The sequence below is a fragment of the Myxocyprinus asiaticus genome, chromosome 30 (genome assembly GCF_019703515.2).
Source record: "Myxocyprinus asiaticus isolate MX2 ecotype Aquarium Trade chromosome 30, UBuf_Myxa_2, whole genome shotgun sequence".
NCBI lineage: Eukaryota > Metazoa > Chordata > Actinopteri > Cypriniformes > Catostomidae > Myxocyprinus > Myxocyprinus asiaticus.
Window position 1 is genome coordinate 3,571,594 of NC_059373.1, and position 24,427 is coordinate 3,596,020.

Genomic DNA, 24,427 nt, shown 5'->3' on the forward strand with positions numbered 1-24,427 from the left:
AACTTTTAAATCACTGGCCATAAACATCACAACATGGTGTTTTCGTGTCTTATTGGTCTATTTGATCCTGCTTTGATTAGATTTTAAGGGTGCAGTTGTTTGATGTTTTCTCTTCTTTTATCACTGAAATGGATGAAGGAACCACATATTATCTACAAAATCAGTTTCGTGGCCAGCAGGTGATGGATGTTTTAAAATCTGATTGAATTTTGAAACAAATGCTGCACCTGTTTTGCACTGTGGCCTTCATACATGCCAGTCATGTCTGTTTGATAGACGCATCATGAGTTTCTGATAGTATCTCAGTGTTATGTGGTTTCACTGGTGTTTGGTGATTTAAGGACTATAATACCAAAATAATTGACAAAATAATGTGAATCGGCAAGAAAATTCACATCAAAACTATTCGCGCGTACAACAAATTTTCGTTAGTCTCTGAGAAAAGTTTGCAGACCTGAAATAACCCAAAATGTGTTGCATTCATTCACTTGCTTTAATGCAAAATACAGCACAACTGTGAAATTGAATGAATTTTGTGTTTGATCGGAGTAAAATCTGCGCAACTGGAATATATCAAGGTATAACAATAGTAATAAGTGGTCTACTGTTAGTAATATCAGCAAATTTATGGTAATGAATATGATGCTAAACAGGTGTGTGTGTGTGATGTGTGTGGTGTCTGTGTTAACTCTATTTTGTCAGCAGATTCGCCAAATCCCTTTTTTCACTGTTCTAATATGGCGTTTTTCTCATTGAATATTCTGTTTTACTCAAACATGTCACGATACCGAAATCAAATGGAGTGCGAACGCTGTTTTACGTTGACTTTAACGTCTTTTTCATTCTTTACTATGACGACAGTTTGTTGCTGTCAAAGTTTTTGTCTCCAGCATAACCATGGTGTCGGCTGCGGGTTTAACTCAATGAACTCAAACAGCGGGGAGCACAGAAGTCCCTCATTACTGTCTCAGCACCCCGTATTTCGCCCTCAGCTCTTAGCGAGTGGCAGCGGGGATGCCATATTTACCTCAGTGTGGGCTTTAATCATCGTCTGTGCCAGTCTGTGAGGTAATTTGAACAGTTGAAGCTGCGAAGTGTCAGAATTGAGTTCTAATGACGTGCTTTCTGTTGGGTCTAAAAGCCTCGTTACCTTTAACGAGCCAATCAGAGGGCAAACGGCGACGGTTGTCACTGGAAATCAGTTTTCCATTATAGAGTAATCAGAGCGCTTAACTCTGAGGAGATGTTTAGTGCTCATATAATTGTCTTATTGCTCTCTCTCTTTCGTTGTCCTTAAATGGCATTCTGCATACTGCATTTACTGTATACTGCAGTGTTCTCTTGTATTCTGGTTTGGAGTTCACGTCTGAGTCACTAAATCCTTCCTTGACACATTCTATAATGTGTTCCATCAACATCTCTGGTGTCACTAGGTTCTGGGCTTTTTTCCTTGGCAGAGACTATTTTTGGTCAGTCTTTTGTGATGTGCAAGTGCTCAAGCATGCATTGAGTTTATCTGCATCTTTCTGGTCCAAGCTGGACCCAACAATCAATCTGTTTAAGTTTTTTGTTTGTTACTTCAGTGCAACACAAAGTCAGGTGCTCAGCAGAATGTCCTGGCTGCTATTCTTCATACAATGAAAGCGAATGGTAACCAGTGGCTGTGGAGCTACTTAAAGGACAAAATGCATCATTAAATTACTCCATAAGACTGGAGGATTATATTCCATGTTTTTTGAAGCCATACTAGCCATTGCTTTGTGTAAAAAAAAAAAAAAAAAAATAGACTGAAATATTAATAGACGATACATTTAAAAAAAAAAAAAAATTAACAACTGCTACTTGAACTTCCTGTGTTTTTACCTGAACTTTTTTTATTTTCTATTTTTTTAATACTTGCGCCCTCAGTGAGGGCTTGTGGTTGGAGTTGATTACTGCTTCCTGTTTTCTGCAGAAGACGGGAGTTTTTCATTGAGGTCTCTAATTTAACAGGTTATGGTGACCACGTCTATTTTTGGAATGGATTATGTCGGTACTGCTTACTGCACACTATAAACTGTGCTGCCTGCAGTTTTTTTAGTATGTGAAATGATATGCATTATGCAATGATGAGCATTTCAAGCAGTACTTTACTACATTGCTGCCACATGACATAAGTTTATTGTGTCTTTAAATCAGTGAATGTGAATCATTAGATTTCTGTATCCTTATCTCTTTCCATCCAGCCGTCTCCATTTGGGTTTAGTATTTTTCGTTTTTTTTTTTTTTTTTTTGCGTTTTTAATTTAAATATACTATATCGAAAAACATAGCGCAACCAGTGTAGTGTGGTTTCCGTACAAAGAACGGTTCTTAAATTTTGAGCTGGTTCTTAAATCTAAAGCGTGTAATGTACAGCTTGACCAATGTAGTCTGATTCCTGAAAGAAGACTCTTATGAGATGGTTTATTTTAATTCGCAGCGCTAAACATTCAGGGCGACCAGTGTAGTCCGAATCACGAACGAATGACTCTCATGAGCCGGTTCATTTGAATCTATAGCACGAAACATACAGCATGACAAATGCAGTATGATTCCTGAACGAATGACTCTTATAAGCTGGTTCTTTTGAATCTGCAGCGCAAAAGATACAGCTTGACCAATGTAGTCCGATTCGCGAACTAATGACTCTTATGAGCCGGTTCTTTTGAATTTATAGCATGAAACATACAGCGTGACCAATGTAGTCCGATTCATGAACAAATGAATCTTATGGGCTGGTTCTTTTGAATTTATAGCATGAAACATACAGCGTGACCAATGTAGTCTGATTCACGAACTAATGACTCTTATGAGCCGGTTCTTTTGAATCTGTATTGCAAAACATACAGCTTGACCAATGTAGTCTGATTCACGAACTAATGACTCTTATGAGCCGGTTCTTTTGAATTTATAGCATGAAACATACAGCGTGACCAATGTAGTCTGATTCACGAACTAATGAATCTTATGGGCCGGTTCTTTTGAATTTATAGCATGAAACATACAGCGTGACCAATGTAGTCTGATTCACGAACTAATGAATCTCATGGGCCGGTTCTTTTGAATTTATAGCATGAAACATACAGTGTGACCAATGTAGTCCGATTCACGAACTAATGACTCTTATGAGCCGGTTCTTTCTACACTGCAAAACATACAGCTCTACCTTCCAAATATTTATTTCTCAAAAGTACTAAAAGAATTGTTAATGAAACCGTTAAAAGGAACCAGAATTGTGAAGTTCCTCTCAATCTTTATCTATTTATATATCTCAATAGATTTCTCTCTCTCTCCCTTTAAAGGCCTGTGCTCTCTCTACCGAACATCTGGCACAAGACTGCACACACACACACACACACACACACCCACACCCATCTGCTGCCTTCTAGTCTATATTAAACTGACTGTGAGAGAGGTGGAGTACTGTTCTACAATCAGTTTGGTTACGGATATCGTTCCTTCCTCTGTTTCTACCAGGTCAAAGGACGTCCATATAAAAATTCCTCAAATGAGTCGTCATGTGATAAATGAGTGCTTTTGATTAATAATTAATCAGCCATTCTAAACAAAAGCAATTTAGTACAAGTCTTTTTTTCCCCTATCAATGCAATCTTTGTGCATCCTCCTTCCTCCAAAGCTGAGTGTTTAAAATAATCACAGCACACAATTCGGCTTCGGCCACCATAGAATGAAACACGAGCAAAGTCCCTTTCCTGAAACAGAAAGCCGTTCCTTGCACTGCGATGGGTAATCCAATAGCTCGCGTTATGGATCAGGCATCACAGACACACACACACACACACACACACACACACAGCGCAACAGTTTGTTAATCCATGAAAGGGGGAAGGGGGTGATTCAGGCTAATCAATAAAGCCATGAATGAACAAGTGTGTTTACAAATTTACCCGTCTCTCTCTCTCCTGATTCTGCGGTAATTAAAGAGGCTTTTGAGACTTAACTGGCTGTCAGACAGAGGTGGAGAAATGTTCACAGTAAGACATTGTAGTGGTTAGAAACTTATAAACCGTTTTGTGGAATGACCCAAAGAGAGATCACTGGAGTGAATAGAAATTGGCATAAAGACCCGCGGAGGGGGTGTATGTGTATCTCTTTGGCTCGTAACGGTGTTTGAGATATAAATCTGTATAAAGATCGTTCCTGCATGCTGAGGGGCCGAATCTTTGGCTGGAAAAGTGAATGTCTCCTACTGCAGAGGCAGATGTGTTATGCATCGCTGTGAAATATCTTTGGTTTATAAAAAGCTTTTTCACCTGTGTGTGTGTGTGGGTGTTTTTTGTACTTGCTTTGGGGCAAAGTTGTCTCCAGAAGTTAGCCAAGTCTGACAAAACCTCCCTTTGGGGACATCCTTGGAAAATTGATTAATAAATGATGTTTGCTAAGGCAGTCATCACTATTATTATTGCTCGTACTTCACATTAATGATATGACCAAACCCCTAATAATAATAGGGATGTGCAAATCTACCAATTTTCATATGTCTAATTCTGAACCTCGAATATGTGTTAAGGAAGACATGTACGTGTCATGGGAAAAGACAGAAATCTCCAAAATGGTTGGTCACGATTATGATTGAACATATTTCAAATCAGCAGTAAAATCTGACAACAATGGTATCATAATTTGTGCTTCTTTACCTCAGATTACCAAAAAAAAAAAAAGCAATTTTCCCGACTTGTATAGCTTACGTGCACGTGTGTTCTCGAGATGATTGACAGGTGATGTCTGTATCTAAAAGGTGATTGGCTCTTTTACCTAGTGACGAGGAGGAGGGCCAATTTGGCTAATCAGCCGAGGAGAGGGATAAGTGCAGCGGGATGTGGCAGTTCGGGAGAGAGAGAGCTTCTGGCCATGCCTGCCGGCAGGCTTTTCCCCACCTTTCTAGGGCTGGGGAGGGGGACGAGGGTAGGAAAGAAAACAAAAAAAAAGAGGAGAGGGAAAGGGCAAGGTGGAGTGACAGTGAGAGAGAGAAAAAAACTTGCTCGCCGGTTCCCAGACATGCCGTCGCCTGGTCCTCGATCACTCCTCCGACCCCTGGCGGATGGAACGCCCCTCCGTGTTTTGGCGGCTGGTAGGGAACTCCTCCGCCCCTGGCAGTGGCTCCACCGCTCCAGGTGGCCGGCAGCGAACCCCTCCTCCCCTCGTGGAGGCGGCCGTTCCTCCGCGTCCAGGTGGCCGGCAGCGGCGACTCCGTCCTCCGGCAGATGGCCGCGGCTGCTCCTTTGGGTGGATGGCAGTGGCGAGGACTCCACGACAGCACATCCCTCCTCCTTCCCGGGTTTCGTCACCAATGTAACGAGGTTCAAATGGGAAAAGGAGGTGGCGGGAACCGACTGAACATTCAAAGTAATATTTAATAAAACAAAAACATAAACGCACACATGGCAGCTGCATGTGGCGCTCTCTCACTCGAACTGCCACATCCCACTGCATTTATCCCTCTCCTCAGCTGATTAGCCCAATTGTCACCTCCTCCTCGTCACATACCTATAATCCATTGGGCACTAGAGCTCCATTTTCTCCCATTCATTTTAATAGAAGTGGCCCGCCTCTGCTAAATAGTTTCTGGTGAGTCGCTGTGTTTAACCAAGATTTGTATTAAAGGGGCCATGCGCCACATTTAGCCTTTAAATTTTTCCCCATGAAGTCCACATGTAATGTTAGTGAAAGTTTCTGGAAACGTAAACAATAATTTCATTTTTCATATACGTTTTCCCGCCTCTCTTTGATCCTTAGACTGTTTTTGCTACTGGACCTTTAAGACTTCTATTTGTAAAGGATTTCTGTTATGGAGCTTTGCATTCTGAAAGAGTATGTTTACATTGTATAGCAAACGTATTTATTTCAGAAGAGTAAGAAAAATCCCTCACACGATTTCACCTCTTTGAAGGGGGCCTAACATCGCCCAATAACCCATCACTATATCAACAGTATAGCACGATTTCATGTTAATTGGTCAATTAAGATTCATATGGTGTATTTTGAGTGAGTTTAAGGTGTGTTTGTGTATCTGTTTCAGGTTGAAATCTCCTCAGATGAAGGAACATGTTGGCCATGGATCAAGGCGTAGTGGAGGAATGGCTGTCTGAGTTTAAGGTAAATTATCTCCTTTTTTCAGTTTTATTCCTTCTCTGAGATCTAGCTCGAGTTATTTCCTGAACGCTGACCCATGTGTGTGTGATAGACTCTTCCAGAGACGGCCGTCTCCAGCTATGCCGTGTCTCTGAAGGAGAAGGACTTTCTAGTTCCTGCACTCTACAAAGTTATCCGGGAGAATTACAGCGATGTAAGTTGGTTTCTCTTAAAGGAATAGCTGACTCAAAATGTACACGCTGCTGTTTTTCATACAGTTAAAGCATTGAGCGATTATAGTAGGGGTGGGTAAAAATACTGTTCTCGATATTGATTCTTAAATCCCAAGATCGATCTTTCACTCAATGCGCAACTATCTACTACAATGAGAGGAAATCACTCGCATTTGCAACCAAATTTCACGCTATGTGGCTAAAGTGAATTTATTTGGCAACTGGCTGGTGAATGTTTACATTTCACTCACCAGTAATTGTGTAGTTTAGCCGCGAGATCCTTTCACAGCGTGTTGAGAGTAAAAGTCACTCCGTGTAATGTGTGTCCAAGACGAGATCCACTCAACCCAATTATCATTGAATACTGTCTCTTTTAATACCCTTTCTGTTCTTTACAGTCAGTTGTCGATTAAAAACAACTACAAAAAAAACATTTAATTCTGTTCACGCATAGCACAGATGAGGTAAAGCCATTTGAGTCCTCTCATTAATATGCGCTCATTTAAAGGCGCTGTTTACAGAAATTTTTTGTTAAAGCGACAGAACCGGTTTTAGCACGGGTTCAGCAAATCAATGTAAATACTTGTAAATAGTACAAATTATTCAATTTTATTGATTGAGTGCATGGATTTGTTCATTTTTAAAAAGCCAAAATGATGAAAAGTAATAAAATATAATTAGTAAAATTAATATTTTCCTAATGTATCTAGTTAAAAGGTCCCCTGTATAATTAACAGCATTAGCTGGGAGATAATTTATTTTATATGTAAGCAAAAGGGACATTATAACTGAAATAAACCCATAAGAATCCATATTGAATCGTAATCGTAATCGAATCGAAAGCTTGCGAATCGGAATCGAATTGAATCAGGAAATCCGTATCAACACCCAGCCCTAGATCACCACATATGCATCATAACAGTAGTACTTACAACATGCAGGCTTTATTCAAAGTCTTTAGAAGTCATATGATAGATTTGTGTCAGGAACAGACCGTATTGTGATGCGTCATATTTGAATATATGTGTGAGTGTGAATGAGATTTGAGATTGATATCATTAAGGTATTTGTCTTTGTAGCACAGCTAAAGATGTAAATGCCACAGTTAGATTATGCAACATTGTATAGGTATTACGATACGATACAGTGCTCTTTCATTCAACAGGGCGTCCGTTGGTTTGGCAACATTACGATTATGAAAGACGGAGTTGTTTTGCAGAAGAACAGGTGTGTCTGCTTCAGGCAGAACTGTCAGTTTATGCAAGTATCTCATGTTAGTTCTCCTCCTGACTAGAAACAGCCCTACCAGTGACATCATCATGCAACAATCTCTTAAACTACAGACAGTCTATGAAAGAGTTCAGAAAAATGACGTTATGCATGTCTTTATGATCAGTCTGAAGGTCCCGGATCAAGATAAGAGTGAGAGTGAATCTGTGTTTAGGACAGTTTCATAATTCAGTCTCTGAGAAAAGCCTTTAGGTGTTTTATTACTGAAAAGCAAGCACTGTCACAGCGTCTCTGAGAAATTCTATGAGCTTTTGCTTTTATAATTGATTTACAGTCAGGCCGATACTTAAACAAGTTGAAGATGGCTAGTTTTATCTCAAAGAAATTGAAACGACTTTTTGTGCTCATAAGGCTGCATATGCAGGGATATAATTTACCAGTAAAATAATTTCATGCAATATCAACCTACTTTCTGTGGTCCAATAATCGTAATTAATGAAAGGAGTGAAGCATCAGCATTACCCCGGCGTCGTCATGCGCACGCAGTGCCAGTGCTAAAAGCAAAACGAGTGTTCTGTAAAAGTGCTTTTAATGTGGAGTTCAAAGTGGCGTGAATCATGTAAATGCCGCTTCACAATTGCTGTAGCAAAGTGGATAGCCACTAATAATATTGTGGAGGATGAGGGTTTAAGAGATGTAATGCCTATTGCAAGGAATAGGCCTTCTCAACCTATGTGGACTAGTCTTTCAATAAATCAACCTCCCACTTAGACTTTGGGAAATATTTAATGTTACTTGAATTGGTGCTATTTTAGTGCATTTCTATCTTTATATTGTCAGGCTTTGTTTGGAAAATTTTGAAAGGCATTAAATTGTTACGTATTTTTTTGTTTTCTTTCATAAGAAGGAAATAAATGCATTTTGACAGGAAAAGAATATATATATATATATATATATATATATATATATATATATATATATATATATATATATATATATACAGGTGCATCTCAATAAATTAGAATGTCGTGGAAAAGTTCATTTATTTCAGTAATTCAACTCAAATTGTGAAACTCATGTATTAAATAAATTCAATGCACACAGACTGAAGTAGTTTAAGTCTTTGGTTCTTTTAATTGTGATGATTTTGGCTCACATTTAACAAAAACCCACCAATTCACTATCTCAAAAAATTAGAATACATCATAAGACCAATAAAAAAAAACATTTTTAGTGAATTGTTGGCCTTCTGGAAAGTATGTTCATTTACTGTATATGTACTCAATACTTGGTAGGGGCTCCTTTTGCTTTAATTACTGCCTCAATTCGGCGTGGCATGGAGGTGATCAGTTTGTGGCACTGCCGAGGTGGTATGGAAGCCCAGGTTTCTTTGACAGTGGCCTTCAGCTCATCTGCATTTTTTGGTCTCTTGTTTCTCATTTTCCTCTTGACAATACCCCATAGATTCTCTATGGGGTTCAGGTCTGGTGAGTTTGCTGGCCAGTCAAGCACACCAACACCATGGTCATTTAAACAACTTTTGGTGCTTTTGGCAGTGTGGGCAGGTGCCAAATCCTGCTGGAAAATGAAATCAGCATCTTTCAAAAGCTGGTCAGCAGAAGGAAGCATGAAGTGCTCCAAAATTTCTTGGTAAACGGGTGCAGTGACTTTGGTTTTCAAAAAACACAATGGACCAACACCAGCAGATGACATTGCACCCCAAATCATCACAGACTGTGGAAACTTAACACTGGACTTCATGCAACTTGGGCTATGAGCTTCTCCACCCTTCCTCCAGACTCTAGGACCTTGGTTTCCAAATGAAATACAAAACTTGCTCTCATCTGAAAAGAGGACTTTGGACCACTGGGCAACAGTCCAGTTCTTCTTCTCCTTAGCCCAGGTAAGACGCCTCTGACGTTGTCTGTGGTTCAGGAGTGGCTTAACAAGAGGAATACGACAACTGTAGCCAAATTCCTTGACATGTCTGTGTGTGGTGGCTCTTGATGCCTTGACCCCAGCCTCAGTCCATTCCTTGTGAAGTTCACCCAAATTCTTGAATCGATTTTGCTTGACAATCCTCATAAGGCTGCGGTTCTCTCGGTTGGTTGTGCATCTTTTTCTTCCACACTTTTTCCTTCCACTCAACTTTCTGTTAACATGCTTGGATACAGCACTCTGTGAACAGCCAGCTTCTTTGGCAATGAATGTTTGTGGCTTACCCTCCTTGTGAAGGGTGTCAATGATTGTCGTCTGGACAACTGTCAGTTCAGCAGTCTTCCCCATGATTGTGTAGCCTAGTGAACCAAACTGAGAGACCATTTTGAAGGCTCAGGAAACCTTTGCAGGTGTTTTGAGTTGATTAGCTGATTGGCTTGTCACCATATTCTAATTTTTTGAGATAGTGAATTGGTGGGTTTTTGTTAAATGTGAGCCAAAATCATCACAATTAAAAGAACCAAAGACTTAAACTACTTCAGTCTGTGTGCATTGAATTTATTTAATACACGAGTTTCACAATTTGAGCTGAATTTCTGAAATAAATGAACTTTTCCACGACATTCTAATTTATTGAGATGCACCTGTGTGTGTATATATATATATATATATATATATATATATATATATATACACACAGTGCCTTGCAAAAGTATTCAGACCCCTGACCAATTCTCTCATATTACCAAATTACAAATGGTACACTGAAATTTCATTCTGATTGATATTTTATTTTAAAACACTGAAACTCAAAATCAATTATTGTAAGGTGACATTGATTTTTGCTGGGAAATATTTTTATGAAAAATAAAAAAACTGAAATATCTTGCTTGCATAAGTATTCAACCCCCACACATTAATATTTGGTCGAGCCACCTTTTGCTGCAATAACTGCTTTAAGTCTTTTGGGGTACATATGTACCAGCTTTCCACACAGTGACGAAGTGATTTTGGCCCATTCTTCTCTGCAATTTTCAAATAGTGTCACAGATTCTCAATAGGATTGAGATCAGGACTTTGATTGGGCCACTGTAGGACATTTATATATTTGTTCTTGAGCCACTCCAATGTTGCTTTGGCCTTGTGCTTGGGATCCTTGTCCTGCTGAAAGGTGAATTTCCTCCCAAGCTTCAGTTTTTTAGCGGACTGAAGCAGGTTCTCTTGCAGTATTTCTCTATATTTTGCTCCATCCATTCTTCCTTCAATTCTAACAAGATGCCCAGTCCCTTCTGATGAGAAGCATCCCCACAGCATGATGCTGCCACCACCACACTTCACTGTAGGGGTGGTGTGTCTTGAGGCATAGGAAGTGTTAGGTTTGCGCCACACATAGTGCTTTGAGTTTTGGCCAAAAAGCTCTATCTTGGTCTCATCTGACCACAAAACCTTCTTCCTCATTGCAGCTGGGTCACTCACATGCTTTCTGGCAAACTCCAGATGTGCTTTCAGATGGCACTTTTTGAGTAATGGCTTTTTTCTTGCCACCCTCCCATACAGGCCAGCGTTATGCAGTGCTCTTGATATGGTTGACTGGTGCACCATTACTTCACTCCCAGCCACTGAGCTCTGGAGCTCCTTCAAAGTGATTGTTGGCCTCTCTGTGACTTCTCTCACAAGTTTCCTTTTTGTTAAAGCGCTGAGTTTTGAGGGACAGCCTTTTCTTGGCAGTGCTTGGGTGGTGTGGTGCAGCTTCCACTTCCTGATTATTGGTCACTGGGTTATCCAAACATTTGGATATTATTTTGTACCCTTTCCCTAATCTATGCATTTTTATTACTTTATCTCTAACTTCTGTGGAATGCTCTTTGGCCTTCATTTTCCTTCAGATTGACAGACTGACCAATGATCCTTCAAAAATGGGTTTTTTATCCAGAAAATGTGATTGTAACTTTAATGATTCACAGGTAGATGCCAATGGTAAAGTAATTGTGTCCTCATTAGGGCAATTTCTTTCATCTGTGTAACCTGGGCAGCTTTCACAGCACAGGGCAATACTTATGCAAGCAAGATATTTCAGTTTTTTTTATTTTATTATTTTTATATTTCCCAACATAAAACCAATGTCACCTAACAGTAATTGATTTTGAGTTCCAGTGTTTTAAAATAAAATATCAAACAGAATGAAATTTCAGTGTACCATTTGTAATTCAGTAATATGAGAGTATTGGTCAGGGGTCTGAATACTTTTGCAAGGCACTGTGTATATGTGTGTGTGTGTGTGTGTGTGTGTGTGTATGTATGTATGTATGTATGTATATTACACACACACACACACACACACACATTACTGGTCAAAAGTTTGAAATGTGTGAGTGTGTGTGTGTGTGTGTGTGTGTTATATATATATATATATATATATATATATATATATATATATATATATATATATATATATATATATATATATATATATATATATATATATATATATATATATGCTTTGGAAAACAATGACGTGAAACTGAAAATGCTGTTTTCAAATTAAAACGGATTAGCGTGGACGTGGCCCAAGGCTGTTTGGTCATACTAACAAAACTGGTTTATTTCACCAGATACTTCTGTAAATATGTCATCTAAATCAGAGTGAGGAAGAAGTACGTTTTTGTTTGCATGTTTGTTTTTATTTGTAATATTAATTCATTTCTCTCTGTCTCTCTCTCAGCTATTGGAGCCGGTGTGTCATCAGTTGTTTGAGTTTTACCGCAGTGGTGAACCGCGTCTTCAACGTTTTACGCTACAGTTTCTCCCTGAGCTGGTATGGAGTTATTTGTCCGTCACGGCGGCACGAGACCCTCACTGCAGCAGCTGCATAGAAGCTCTTCTGCTCGGCATCTATAACCTGGTCAGTGCCCTGCTAATCTCATTCATATTGCACACAAAAATGGAAGCTTCAATCTGATTGGTTGGCTTCACGCAATTTCCGGGAGTGAGGGTGCAACGGTTTTTGAAAGCCTGCTGGGAAACAAAATCATGTTTATAAGGTACCAGGCTGCTACAGTGAGAGTTTCTGAAGAGCTAGTCACTGTATTTGTGAAGTTCATAGTTTTGAATCGTTGTAATATGTTTGAGGAAGATATCTTTATGAGATTTGAGGTCCTTGAACACAGCTGAATATTCTAGTTGGTATATTAACCTCCTGAGACCCGAGTGCATCTGCTGTGTGCAGTTTTCATTTCCCTTTTTGATTTGTAGATAGTGGCACCTAATGATTATGCAAAAAAAAAAAAAAGTTTGAATGTCCTCGTATGTGGACAGCAGGCCTAAATTGTGACATTTTTTAAATAATCTCAAGCAATAGCAAGTCAGCTTTTTTTTATGAAATAGTTTGTTTCCAGGAGTGTGGGTTATTCATGTTTGAGACGTTACAGACATTACAGCTGATTTTCTGTAAAGCTGCTTTGGAACAGTGTGTATTGGGAAAATCACAAAATATAAAACTATTAAAAAAAATAATAATAATAATTTGACTTGATTTGACTTTTATGTTACAAGTTTTTTTTTCTACTTTGGCACCAAAATCTCAATATTCTCTATTTGCACAGACAAACAAGTGATAGCCAGTGCTGAAACATTTTACCAATCAGGAATTAGCATAAATAATTCTGATTCAAAGTAATGGCCAGCATTGTCCAATCACTGCCAGCCATGTTAAAATAAAATTATACGTTATAAATTCTGAATCTAAGCACCAAAACATGTTGAGTGGTGCAAACATCATCATCTGCAGCCTGAAACTGAACTTTTGGTCAGAAGTTCAGAGTGAATACTCTTGGCTGCATAGGAAATCTATAGGATGGACCCTTGTTCCCTTATTAGTGAATGACTTAACCTCCAGTGTGCTGTCTGACTACACTGGTCTCAGCTTGATATACAGCCTCTAAAGCAACATTTTCCAGCTTTTAGATGAACCCATTAATTCTCAATGTGAGAATGCACAGTAAATATAGGATTTCTAAAGGTAATTAAGGCTCATTGTCCTCGCAGGAGTGTTTAACAGTGTGCTGTTTTATGATAAATCGCAGACATTTTTTAAAAGGCACATCGAATGAAACTAGAGATGTTACTCTTTTGATACAAATAGGTTTCAGTGTAAAAACTTAATGAGGATTCTTACCAGATGTAGTTTTCTGGCATTTTTCCCAAAGACAAACTTCACTGAGATCGGCGCCATATTGTTTTGTGACTGTGCGTCAAAAGTTTAACCCTTTGACTGATCTCAGTTCAGGGCAATCTGGGCTGTCAGTAGTTTAAATGTAATTGAATTATGCGTTGTGTATAGTGAAGCCAAAACACGATGTACGCGCATGTGGACGCGGGGTCGCACGAGGTTAAGTTAGTAGTGCTGCTACTTGTAGTTAGTTACCCAAAAGTCAAAGTATAAAGACTTCAGTAGAAAGTGACAGAGTGAGTTTAATTAAGAGAGCAGGGTTGTGGTTAATTTTAGATGAGTGTTGTCATCTGTGTGTTGATCCATTGGAGAGGAAGTTGTTTCTGAGCAGGAAGTGAGAAAGGAAGCCTGGGGTGGTTTTGCGGTCAGGGGTCTTTCATGGCTTTACACCCCTTGGACTTTCCCTTCCTTCCCACCTCATCCTGAATAACGGAGTAGGTCACCTGTCAATGAAGTGCCATCCAGGGTGTTGGAGAGCTTTTAATCATCCTGACATTATTGCTTTTGAAATCGCCTGTGGGTGACACACACACACACACACACACGCACACACGCGCGCGTGCGTTTGTTCTGCTAAATGGGGACATTCCATAGACTTCTATTGTTTTTATATAAAGCTAACTATAATGACTATAAACTAACCCTTACCCACACCCTAATCATAACCCAAAGAGCAAACTTTTTGCATTATTATAATTTAATCATTATTTAATTTATTGATTGATTTGTTTTTCCAAATGAGGACATCCCAAAATGTCCTCAAAGGAAGGTTTTGTCCGATTTAGCTTACTTTTGGGTACAGATTTGTCCCCAAAATATTAAGTAGCTACACACACACTCTCTCAAACACATTGTGAAGTGTCATTGCTCTTGTTTGTCTTTACACCTAAAGCATTCCTGATTCTTGTACGACCAGAACAGTGTTGCAATTCATCCGTCTTTGATTTGCTAAATGTGTTTCAACATCTTGTTACAGTTCATAGCCTTTGCTGTGGAGTACCAAGCTAAATAAAGTTACAACACCACTAAAGGCCAAAGTATACTTTGGTTGTCTGCGTTAGCGATTGCTCCGTACACAGTATGCGTGACATTTCGTTATTAGCACAGTCCGCGCAGCCCCAGATTTTCTCGACACTTTTTCATGATTTTTGGCTTTTTAAAAATGAACAAATACATGTATTCAATCAATAAATAAGATATTATATTTCATATATTATTTTGTTACATATTTATTGTTAAATTTAATAATTTGTACTATTTATAGGTATTTACATTGATTTGTTGAACACTTGCTAAAACCGGTACTGTCTCTCTCTCTCTCTCTCTTTTTTTTGGGTGGATTTTCTCCCCAATTTGGCATGCCCAATTCCCAATGTGCTCTAAGTCCTCGTGGTGGCGTAGTGACTCTCCTCAATCCGGGTGGCGGAGGACGAATCTCAGTTGCCTCCGTGTCTGAGACTGTCAATCCGCGCATCTTATCACGTGGCTTGTTGAGCACGTTACCGCGGAGACATAGCGCGTGTGGAGACTTCACGCTATTCTCCGCGGCATCCACGCACAACTCACTACATGCCCCACCGAGAGCGAGAACCACATTATAGCAACCACGAGGAGGTTAACCCAATGTGACTCTACCCTTCCTAGCAACCGGACCAAGTTGGTTGCTTAGGAGACCTGGCTGGAGTCACTCAGCACGCCCTGGATTGGAACTCGTGACTCCAGGAGCGGTAGTCCACGTCTTAACTCGCTGAACTACCCAGGTCTCTTTAACAAAAAACTGCATTTCTGTAAACAGCGCCGTTAAATGAGCGCATATTAACAAGAGGACTCAAATGGCTTTACCTCATCTGTGCTATGCGTGAATAGAATTAAATGTTTTTTTGTAGTTGTTTCTGATCAACAACTGACTGTAAAGAACAGAAAGGGTATTAAAAGAGACAGTATTCAATGATAAATGGGTTGAGTGGATCTCGTCTTAGACACTCATTACACGGAACGACTTTTACTCTCAACACGCTGTGAAAGGATCTCGTGGCTAAACTACACAATTACTAGTGAGTGAAATGTAAACATTTACAATACAGCTGCCAAATAAATTCACTTTAGTTGCATAGCGTGAAATTTGGTTGCAAATGCGAGTGATTTCTTCTCATTGTAGTAGATAGTTGCGCATTGAGTGAAAGATCGATCTTGGGATTTAAGAATCGATATCGAGATCGTTCAAATGAAGATCACGATTAATCGGAAAAACAATATTTTTACCCACCCCTAGTCAGAAGCGTATACTTTAAAGTCAACGCGGTTGACCAGGCGCAGTCTGACACGGAACACACAAAAACGGAGTATACCCGAACCTTAACTGTTCACTAATTTTAGTAGCAGGACAGTTGCAAAAATAGTGTAGCTTTTCTGGTAAGAAAGTAGCAGTGTAGAGTGTATTGATTCTTTATTTTTATGCACTTTCTATATGAATGCGCAAAGTTGCTATGTTGCTTAGCAACAGCGAACAGCCTACGGTTTAGCGAATTAGCTACTTCATGGATGAATTGTTTATTCGATTATTAATATTAATACATTTGTAAATTTATTTCATATTGCTGACTGTTGCTGACCTTTCATGAAAGCAATTAGCTACTTGTGGCTGTGCATTACAGGGATTTTACCACTCTGCTTTGCGTCATGCTAACAACGCATTTTTATGTTATTTTATATATATAAAATATGAAATACTGTTAAGTGACATGCCCACTGAAAATGAAATGTCACAAAGCTTGTGCTTAAATGGAAAAACCCAAAGATTATGCTAAAACGAATATGGATGCCAAATAGTGATAAATTTAAATGCAAGCAACATTTATTTTTGATCTTTTTAGTGATTTAATGATAATATATATTTTAACTTTTTCATTATGCATTTAAATATTTTTAATGATTCAATTTTGAGTAATTTGACCCTCCATATCAAGTGTTTTTACTGCTTTAAAATAATCTCATCATTGTGTAATCAAGCTATTGTCCCTTCAAATAGCTCCAACTAACTTATTTTTGTTAGTAAATTTAAATGTAGCTCCTTTTTTAAAAGTGTATCTTGACTATAGTTGAACTATTTGAACATTTATGTGGAGCTTGTATTTTGGTAAACTACAATTTCAAGATAGCTTTCACAACTAAATATGACATGAGATTTTATTTATTTATTTATTTATTTTTTGGAGCAAGCTATTGCCATTATTGTGTCTTTATGACATGGCACATTTGTAAGTTTCTCACACGGATACGTTAAGGGTGGAACACGCATGTGCATGCAAGAGACAATCTAGACGGCCAATCATGTTTTTCATTCGTTTGTAATCATCTCTCTTTTCTTTTTTCTCTTTCTTTCAGGAAATCGTTGATAAAGATGGGCAGAGTAAAGTGTTGACTTTCACCATCCCTTCCTTATCCAAGCCGTCAGTGTATCATGAGGTCTGTTAATCAAACATCCTGATCGTGTGTGTGTGTGTGTGTGTGTGTGTGTGTGTGTGTGTGTGTGTGTGTGTGTGTGTGTGTGTGTGTGTGTGTGTGTGTGTGTGTGTGTGTGTGTGTGTGTGTGTGTGTGTGTGTGTGTGTGTGTGTGTGTGTGTGTGTGTGTGTGTGTGTGTGTGTGTGTGTGTGTGTGTGTGTGTGTGTGTGTGTGTGTGTGTGTGTGTCATTCACTGCAGCTGTTCAGATAAACATTGTCTCTCTGCTCCGCCCCCAGCCCTCTTCCATTGGCTCTCTGGCCTTGACGGAAGGAGCCTTAGCCAATCACGGCTTGAGTCGAGTGGTTTACAGCGGGCCACACCTCCAGAGAGAGACCTTCACAGCACAGAACAGGTGTGCGGCACATCAAATATTCATTCTGAGCTCAATGCTTTTGTTTTACTTATCCATTTTTAATCAGTAAATGGGGGAGGAGGGAGAGAATGTATGCATATTCTGTGCAACTTTAGATATGTCAATGAGTAGAAATTTTGCTATACCGTTTATACCATGGTAGATATACAGTACCAGTCCAAAGTGACCCTTTCCGGCATGGTAAAAATGTAATTCAAGTCTCATGTGAGACGCGTTTGCAAAGTGTGAAGAAGTGAGAGTTGTTACTATTATTATTTACATTAATATTTGTATTTTATGTAATAAATGGAGATCAAATTATGCACTGCATTATTGGTAGCATTAAAGTTATAGCTGTCCACTTTGCTTGCATACAGTATGAAAGAAATTATCTTTCAGCTAATGCTGTTATTCATTATACAGGGGACCTTCTAACTTGTTAAATTACGGACATATCAATTTTACAAATTTTATTTTATCATTAGTTTTTTAAAATGTTAGTGATATTTTAGCTTTTTTTTTTTAAATCCACATGATCTATAAGAAAACGTGATTCATCAGACCAGGCCACCTTCTTTCATTGCTCCATTTTCCAGTTCTGACACTCACATGCCAATTTTAGGCGCTTTCGGCAGTGGACAGGGGTCAGCATGGGCACTCTGACCGGTCTGCGGCTACGCAGCCCCATACACAGCAGGCTGTGATGCACTGTGTGTTCTGACACCTTTCTAACATGGCCAGCAGTAAGTTTTTCAGCAGTTTGTGCTTCAGTAGCTCTTCTGTTGGATCGGATCAGACGGGCTAGCCTTCACTCCCCACGCGCATCAGTGAGCCTTGGGCACCGATGACCCTGTCGCCGGTTCACCGGTTGTCCTTCCTTGGGCCACTTTTGGTAGGTACTAACCACTGCATACCGGGAACACCTCACAAGACCCACCGTTTTGGAGATGCTCTGACCCAGTTGTCTAGCCATCACAATTTGGCCCTTTTCAAAGTCGCTCAGATCCTTACATGTGCCCATTTTTCCTGCTTCCAACACTTGAAATTCAAGAACTGACTGTTCACTTGCTGCCTAATATATCCCACCCCTTGACAGGTGCCATTGTAATGAGATAATAAATGTTATTCACTTCACCTGTCAGTGGTTTTAATGTTGTGGTTGATCAGTGTATATTGCATATATACAGTATATTGTTACATGTTTGTTGTTTACATGCCTAATTTTTACTGTTTACAAGTATTTACTTAGATATGTAAAACAAGTGCTAAAATGGTACTGTCTCTTTAAGACATGTGGCAGGGACTTTGACAGAAGTGTTTGTTTGGTCGAATGGCTTCTTTACAGCATTCATGCTATGTGTGATTAGAATGAAATGTTTCTTTTGTTGTTTTTGATAAATATCTTACTGTAAAGAACAGAAAGGATATTAAAAGAGACATTATTAAACAGCAAATGGTTTGCTTGGACCTAGTCATTGGACTCACATTACACAGGAGGAGTCAAAACTTTTACTTTCAGCACAAAGTGAAAAGATCCCTGTGATGAACTTCTATGCCACATCACCACTCTAACACTGGTGAGTGAAATCTAAAAGGTTACCAGCCATTGGCTAATCAGAGACGTTTCTGTAGCAAATGGGTAGTGTTTATGCACATCTGATTGCTGGGGTTTGTAGATAGATAGAAAGAGCGATCTTGGCATTTTAAGAATCGACATTGGGACTGTACAAATGAAGATTAAGTAGAAAATCAATAATTTTGCCCGGCCCTGGATTCAAACACATGAGAGAGGTCCAGCATGTCCGTGAGAGAAACAGTGAATCCTGCAGGATCAGTTTGCCTCATAGAAAAGCCTTTGACTGCACTGCAAATATCACGATATATCACGAAACATGGATCTAATTATCGATGCAATATCGTGAGAAAAAGTATCGCGATGTATCGATATTTAATTGTATCGACACAGCCCTATTTGTAAAACACTTCTCGAGATTCCTGCATTCGGTGTTGAGCTAGAACCCGTCCTAATCTTGTGCTGTCCGCTGTGTGGTTTGATGCCTGTACAGATGGAGTTTCACTTACTGCCCCCTGCTGAAAACATGAAATGAATTGCTCCGATGTATTCCTTATCACGGTCCGAGGGCATGAATAATTGCGTTCATTTTTTGGATTTAATCTCACTGAATTAATGCATTAAATTGACACCCCTAGAAACTTTATTTATTTTTTTTTTTTTCAATTCATGAATTCATGAGCTTTAACTTTAATGCTACCATTAATATAGTGCATTGTATGATCTCCATTTACAAATCAAAATGTTGAAAATAAGTATCATATTTATCATTGTTAATAAAAGTAACAGCGCTCTCTTTCTTTACATGCATGAATAGTAGTTGTGATACCATTACCGGAAAAAGTTCTCGAGCACTTTTACAGCAATTTAACAGGTTACGTGTGTGAGAGTGGCTAATGTGAAGCAGCTGTTTTTGCACTGATGCCAGATTTAACTTTAATTATATATTTCACTGCATTAGCAATTTCCAGCAAAAATGACCTGTATTGTGAAAGTGATATGCTGTTTCTGTTATATAAGTAAATGACTTCTATGTGCATGTATTGCAGGTTTGAGGTTCTGACGTTTTTGCTGCTCTGTTATAATGCTGCTTTGAGTTACATGTCCAGCTCATCGCTGCAGTCTCTGTGTCAGCTCAGCTCCAGGTAAGACATATAGACACACAAACTAAAATTAGCATGGTATTGTATCAAAGGACCATGGTTTTACCATTTAATACCATCACTGTGCCATAGTGCTGCCACAGTACATTTTTAGCAAGAGCACACACACAGATAAAGTGCAAAGAAAGCATTAGGAGAGAACGTTAGGAAGAAAAAGAGTGCATGCATAACTATTTCGCCAACAGTAATATAAGACACTAATGTTGAATAAATATTTGAATTTATAAATAATTGGAGTAAACAGTTGCAACACAGTGTAGTATAGTTCATTAGTCCAGCTATGGTGTGTTTTTGGTGCATTAACATAGAAACTGATGTTTATTGTGTATATTGGCTATTGTACAACAACAATGAACGTGGCTCATCCAATCAGATTTTGGTGCAGAAAGTCTGTTTTATAATGATCGATCCCTGAGGGTGAGTTAAGGAAACGCGTATGAGATTTCTTCCACCTTGGTATTATTACTGTACGCTGTTCAGGTTTGGTCAGGTGTTGGTGTGTATAAAGCTTTTCTTCATCTCAAATCCCCCATGATCCTCTCTGCTTCCAATCACGCTGATCCTCTTACAGACTTGAACCTGAAAGAGTCTCAGACCTGAAACTGGTCTTTTCCCACAATGTTTTAAGCCATGCGTGATGATCACATGACTCAGTACGCAACCAATCAGCTGATGTTTATATCCGAGAGAGCAAAGATCACAGATTGAGCAGGTCAAAGGCCTGGGAACAGGAAACATGAAGAGACTCCATTATGATTATAAATTGAAACCAGTGATCAACCAATATGAGTTTTTCAATCTGAAAGGCAGGATGGCAGATAATCAGTATGATCCACATTGAACATCTGGGGTTCATAATCAAATTTAAACCTGAATATAAACACAAGTTTTAGGATTTTTAAAAATGTTAAACAAGCACATGGTGCAAAATGAAAGAGGAAAAAACTGTAAATTCTGTAAATTCCAAGTCACTTATAAAAAAAGCACATTTGTGACATTGAGCATGTTAAATCCTTTGTACAAAAGTAGGTCTGATTTCTATTAAATCTCTCTGAATCTTCCTTTAAACTCTTAATGTGAGCAAGATGATAAAATCCAATTATCTCTGCGTTCACGTTCCTCATGAGGTCAAAATGCAAGAAATGGACATTCTTACTGCTTCTGTTAAAGGTCTGTTGACTAATGTGTTATTCTCTTTTCAGGGTCTGTATCTGTGGGTATCCACGGCAACAGTTACGGCGGTATAAAGGCATCAGCGCGCGGTTGATGGTCACGTCAGAGTTTCTGGTGCAGTTGATCACGGGGATTCATTTCGTGCTGTGAGTGATTCAAAACAAAAGTCGCTATCTTAGTTTACAAATGAAAGTCACTTATTCCAACCAAACCGGTTATTTAACATGTTTCTGAGAATTACTGCAGGGCGCGTGGTCATCGTGACACCCCGCCCACATCAGCGTCATTTTAAACAGAGATGTGTTACCTTAAATGTGACCGTGCTTGTAAAAAGGAAACCAGTTAAAGCAGTTCTGTTTGTTTGGAAAGTGTATGGGCCTGTTTACACCTGGCATTGGAGGGTTAGTTCACACAAAAATGAAAATTGTGTCAATTTATTGAATAATGCAATCCGTCTGGTCAATACAAAGGCAGTTCATAGTGACTCACTTAAAGCTCACTTAAGAATAAAAGTAGCCTATGCGACTCGTGCAGCAATTCCACGTTTTCTGAGAAATAATCTGAAATGCATTCATGAACCAGTTCAAAAGAGTCATTTGTTTGGAATCATTCTACTCGAGCTGTATGTTTCGCACTGTAGATTAAAAAAATAACAATCTCATAAGAGTCATTCATTTGAAATTGGGCTACACTGCTCTTGCCGTATGTTTCGTGCTGCAGATTTAAAAGAACCAGTTCAAAAGAGTCATTTGTTCAGAATCAGACTACACTGGTAGAGCTGTATATTTGGCACTGTAGATTCAAAAGAACCAGTTCAAAATAGTAATTTGTTCAGAATCAGACTGCACTGGTCATGCTGTTTGTTTCACCATGTAGATTCAAAAGAACCAGTTCAAAAGAGTCATTTGTTCAGAATCAGACTACACTGGTCATGCTGTTTGTTTCACCATGTAGATTCAAAAGAACCAGTTCAAAAGAGTCATTTGTTCAGAATCAGACTGCACTGGTAGAGCTGTATATTTGGCACTGTAGATTCAAAAGAACCAGTTCAAAATAGTAATTTGTTCAGAATCAGACTGCACTGGTCGTGCTGTTTGTTTCACCATGTAGATTCAAAAGAACCAGTTCAAAAGAGTCATTTGTTCAGAATCAGACTGCACTGGTAGAGCTGTATATTTGGCACTGTAGATTCAAAAGAACCAGTTCAAAAGAGTCATTTGTTCAGAATCAGACTACACTGGTAGAGCTGTATATTTGGCACTGTAGATTCAAAAGAACCAGTTCAAAAGAGTAATTTGTTCAGAATCAGACTACACTCGTTGCACTGGTTCGCACTGTAGATTTAACCCTTGTGCATCAATAAAAAAAAGTTAATCAGAGGTCCTTAGAGGACAAAAATGTCTGTGCCAAAAACTGCCATAATAATATTATATATTAATATTATTTTCCACTTTCACTGACTTTTTTAACCAACATCAGTCCTGATCATAACTTCCAAATATTCATTAATTTTCAGGATTTTAACCCTTTAAATGCCAGTTTGTTTATATAATGCCACTGTTGTTTTTTACACACACACACACACACACACACACACACACACACACACATTTCTCAATACACACATACAAAACACACTCTGACATCCATACCAACACACCCACACAGTTTTAGCTGCATCATTTATTCAATTGGCCTGCAGTGCTCTATAAATACAGAAAATAGGGGAAAAGCTTGTATTTGCTCCATAGGATAAACATGAGAAAAATGGTGCCATCTGGTGGAAAAAAAAAGAAAAAAAAAAAAAAAAAAAAATATATATATATATATATATTATTTTGAAGCCAGTGCTCCAGAATGAAAGCATAATATAATACAATTCATGATTTTATGCTTTAATGGCACTGGGATCAAATATTGCAGTTTTAATGGGTTTCAATGGGGACATTTTTGTCCTTAAGGTCCTGAGTGTAACTATTTTGTGTACACAGTGTATTATAGATGTATTATAGGAACTGAGGTTGAAATATCAAAATTCCCCCAAAAATACACACCTTTGGCAAAATGTATGCCGCTGGCATTAACACAGCCAAAATTATAGAAAAGACAAAAATGGCCCAAAGGTCGCACAAGGGTTAAAAGAACCAGTTCAAAAGAGTAATATGTTCAGAATCAGACTACACCGGTTGTGCAGTATTTTTCACACTGTAGATTCAAAAGAATCAGTTAAAGATGAAATATTACATAAAAAAAAAATTGGTTCTGTACTTCGGGACTTGTGGTGTCCGCATGTGATCAGATCACCCAAAGCTTAATACCAGGTGTAAACATGGCTTATGATTTGTAAATGGTTAAAACCTCTTTCTCTCTGTCTCTGGTGTGCAGGTGTAATGGTGAAGCAGAATTGGGCTCTAAGGCTCTGGATGACGTGCTGTACCGTGCACAGCTGGAGCTCTTCCCAGAGGCTCTGCTGGTGGGTGTGAGATCCCTCACGCTTGAGCAAAGATTACAGACATCCTGCTAAAGCTTCACAGATTACCATCATTTCTGAAATTCATTCACTGATGCCGTTAGGATGGCAGATTTGAGCATTATGACAGGAACATGACCACTTACAACTCCAAACTCGTATGACTCTCTTTTTTTATGCAAAACACAAAATGAAACTGTTAATTTTTATTTTGATCTGTCTTGTTAATACAGTGGCAGTGGATAGTGACTCACTTTCAAGCTTAAAAAAGGACCAAGTGTATCATAAACAAATGTCAATGCAACTTGTGCATCACAATTCTATACTAAATGTGATGAAATCTGAAATTTGAGCACGTTTCAGTTTGATTTGAGATTGTTGTTGTGGTACGATTTATTATTTTACAACTGAAAATAGGTCATGGATTGGATGTTTTGGATAAGAAATAATC

The 24,427-nt window shown here is 38.7% G+C and overlaps 1 protein-coding gene across 5 annotated transcripts in view; it reads left to right on the plus strand.

Moving 5' to 3' along the window:
• LOC127420872 (hyccin-like) overlaps positions 1 to 24,427 on the plus strand; it is a 55,221-nt gene that overhangs the window by 19,547 nt on the left and 11,247 nt on the right. For all 5 annotated transcript variants that reach the window (XR_007893888.1, XM_051663459.1, XM_051663460.1 and 2 more), the window contains exons 2-9: positions 6,061 to 6,137; positions 6,226 to 6,327; positions 12,237 to 12,416; positions 17,127 to 17,207; positions 17,482 to 17,597; positions 20,220 to 20,315; positions 21,536 to 21,652; positions 23,892 to 23,979. Coding sequence is in view for 4 of the 5 variants with exons in the window: in XM_051663459.1 (XP_051519419.1) it covers positions 6,087 to 6,137; positions 6,226 to 6,327; positions 12,237 to 12,416; positions 17,127 to 17,207; positions 17,482 to 17,597; positions 20,220 to 20,315; positions 21,536 to 21,652; positions 23,892 to 23,979 (831 nt within the window). In the remaining variant the exon portion in view is untranslated. The remainder of the gene's footprint in view (positions 1 to 6,060; positions 6,138 to 6,225; positions 6,328 to 12,236; positions 12,417 to 17,126; positions 17,208 to 17,481; positions 17,598 to 20,219; positions 20,316 to 21,535; positions 21,653 to 23,891; positions 23,980 to 24,427) is intronic.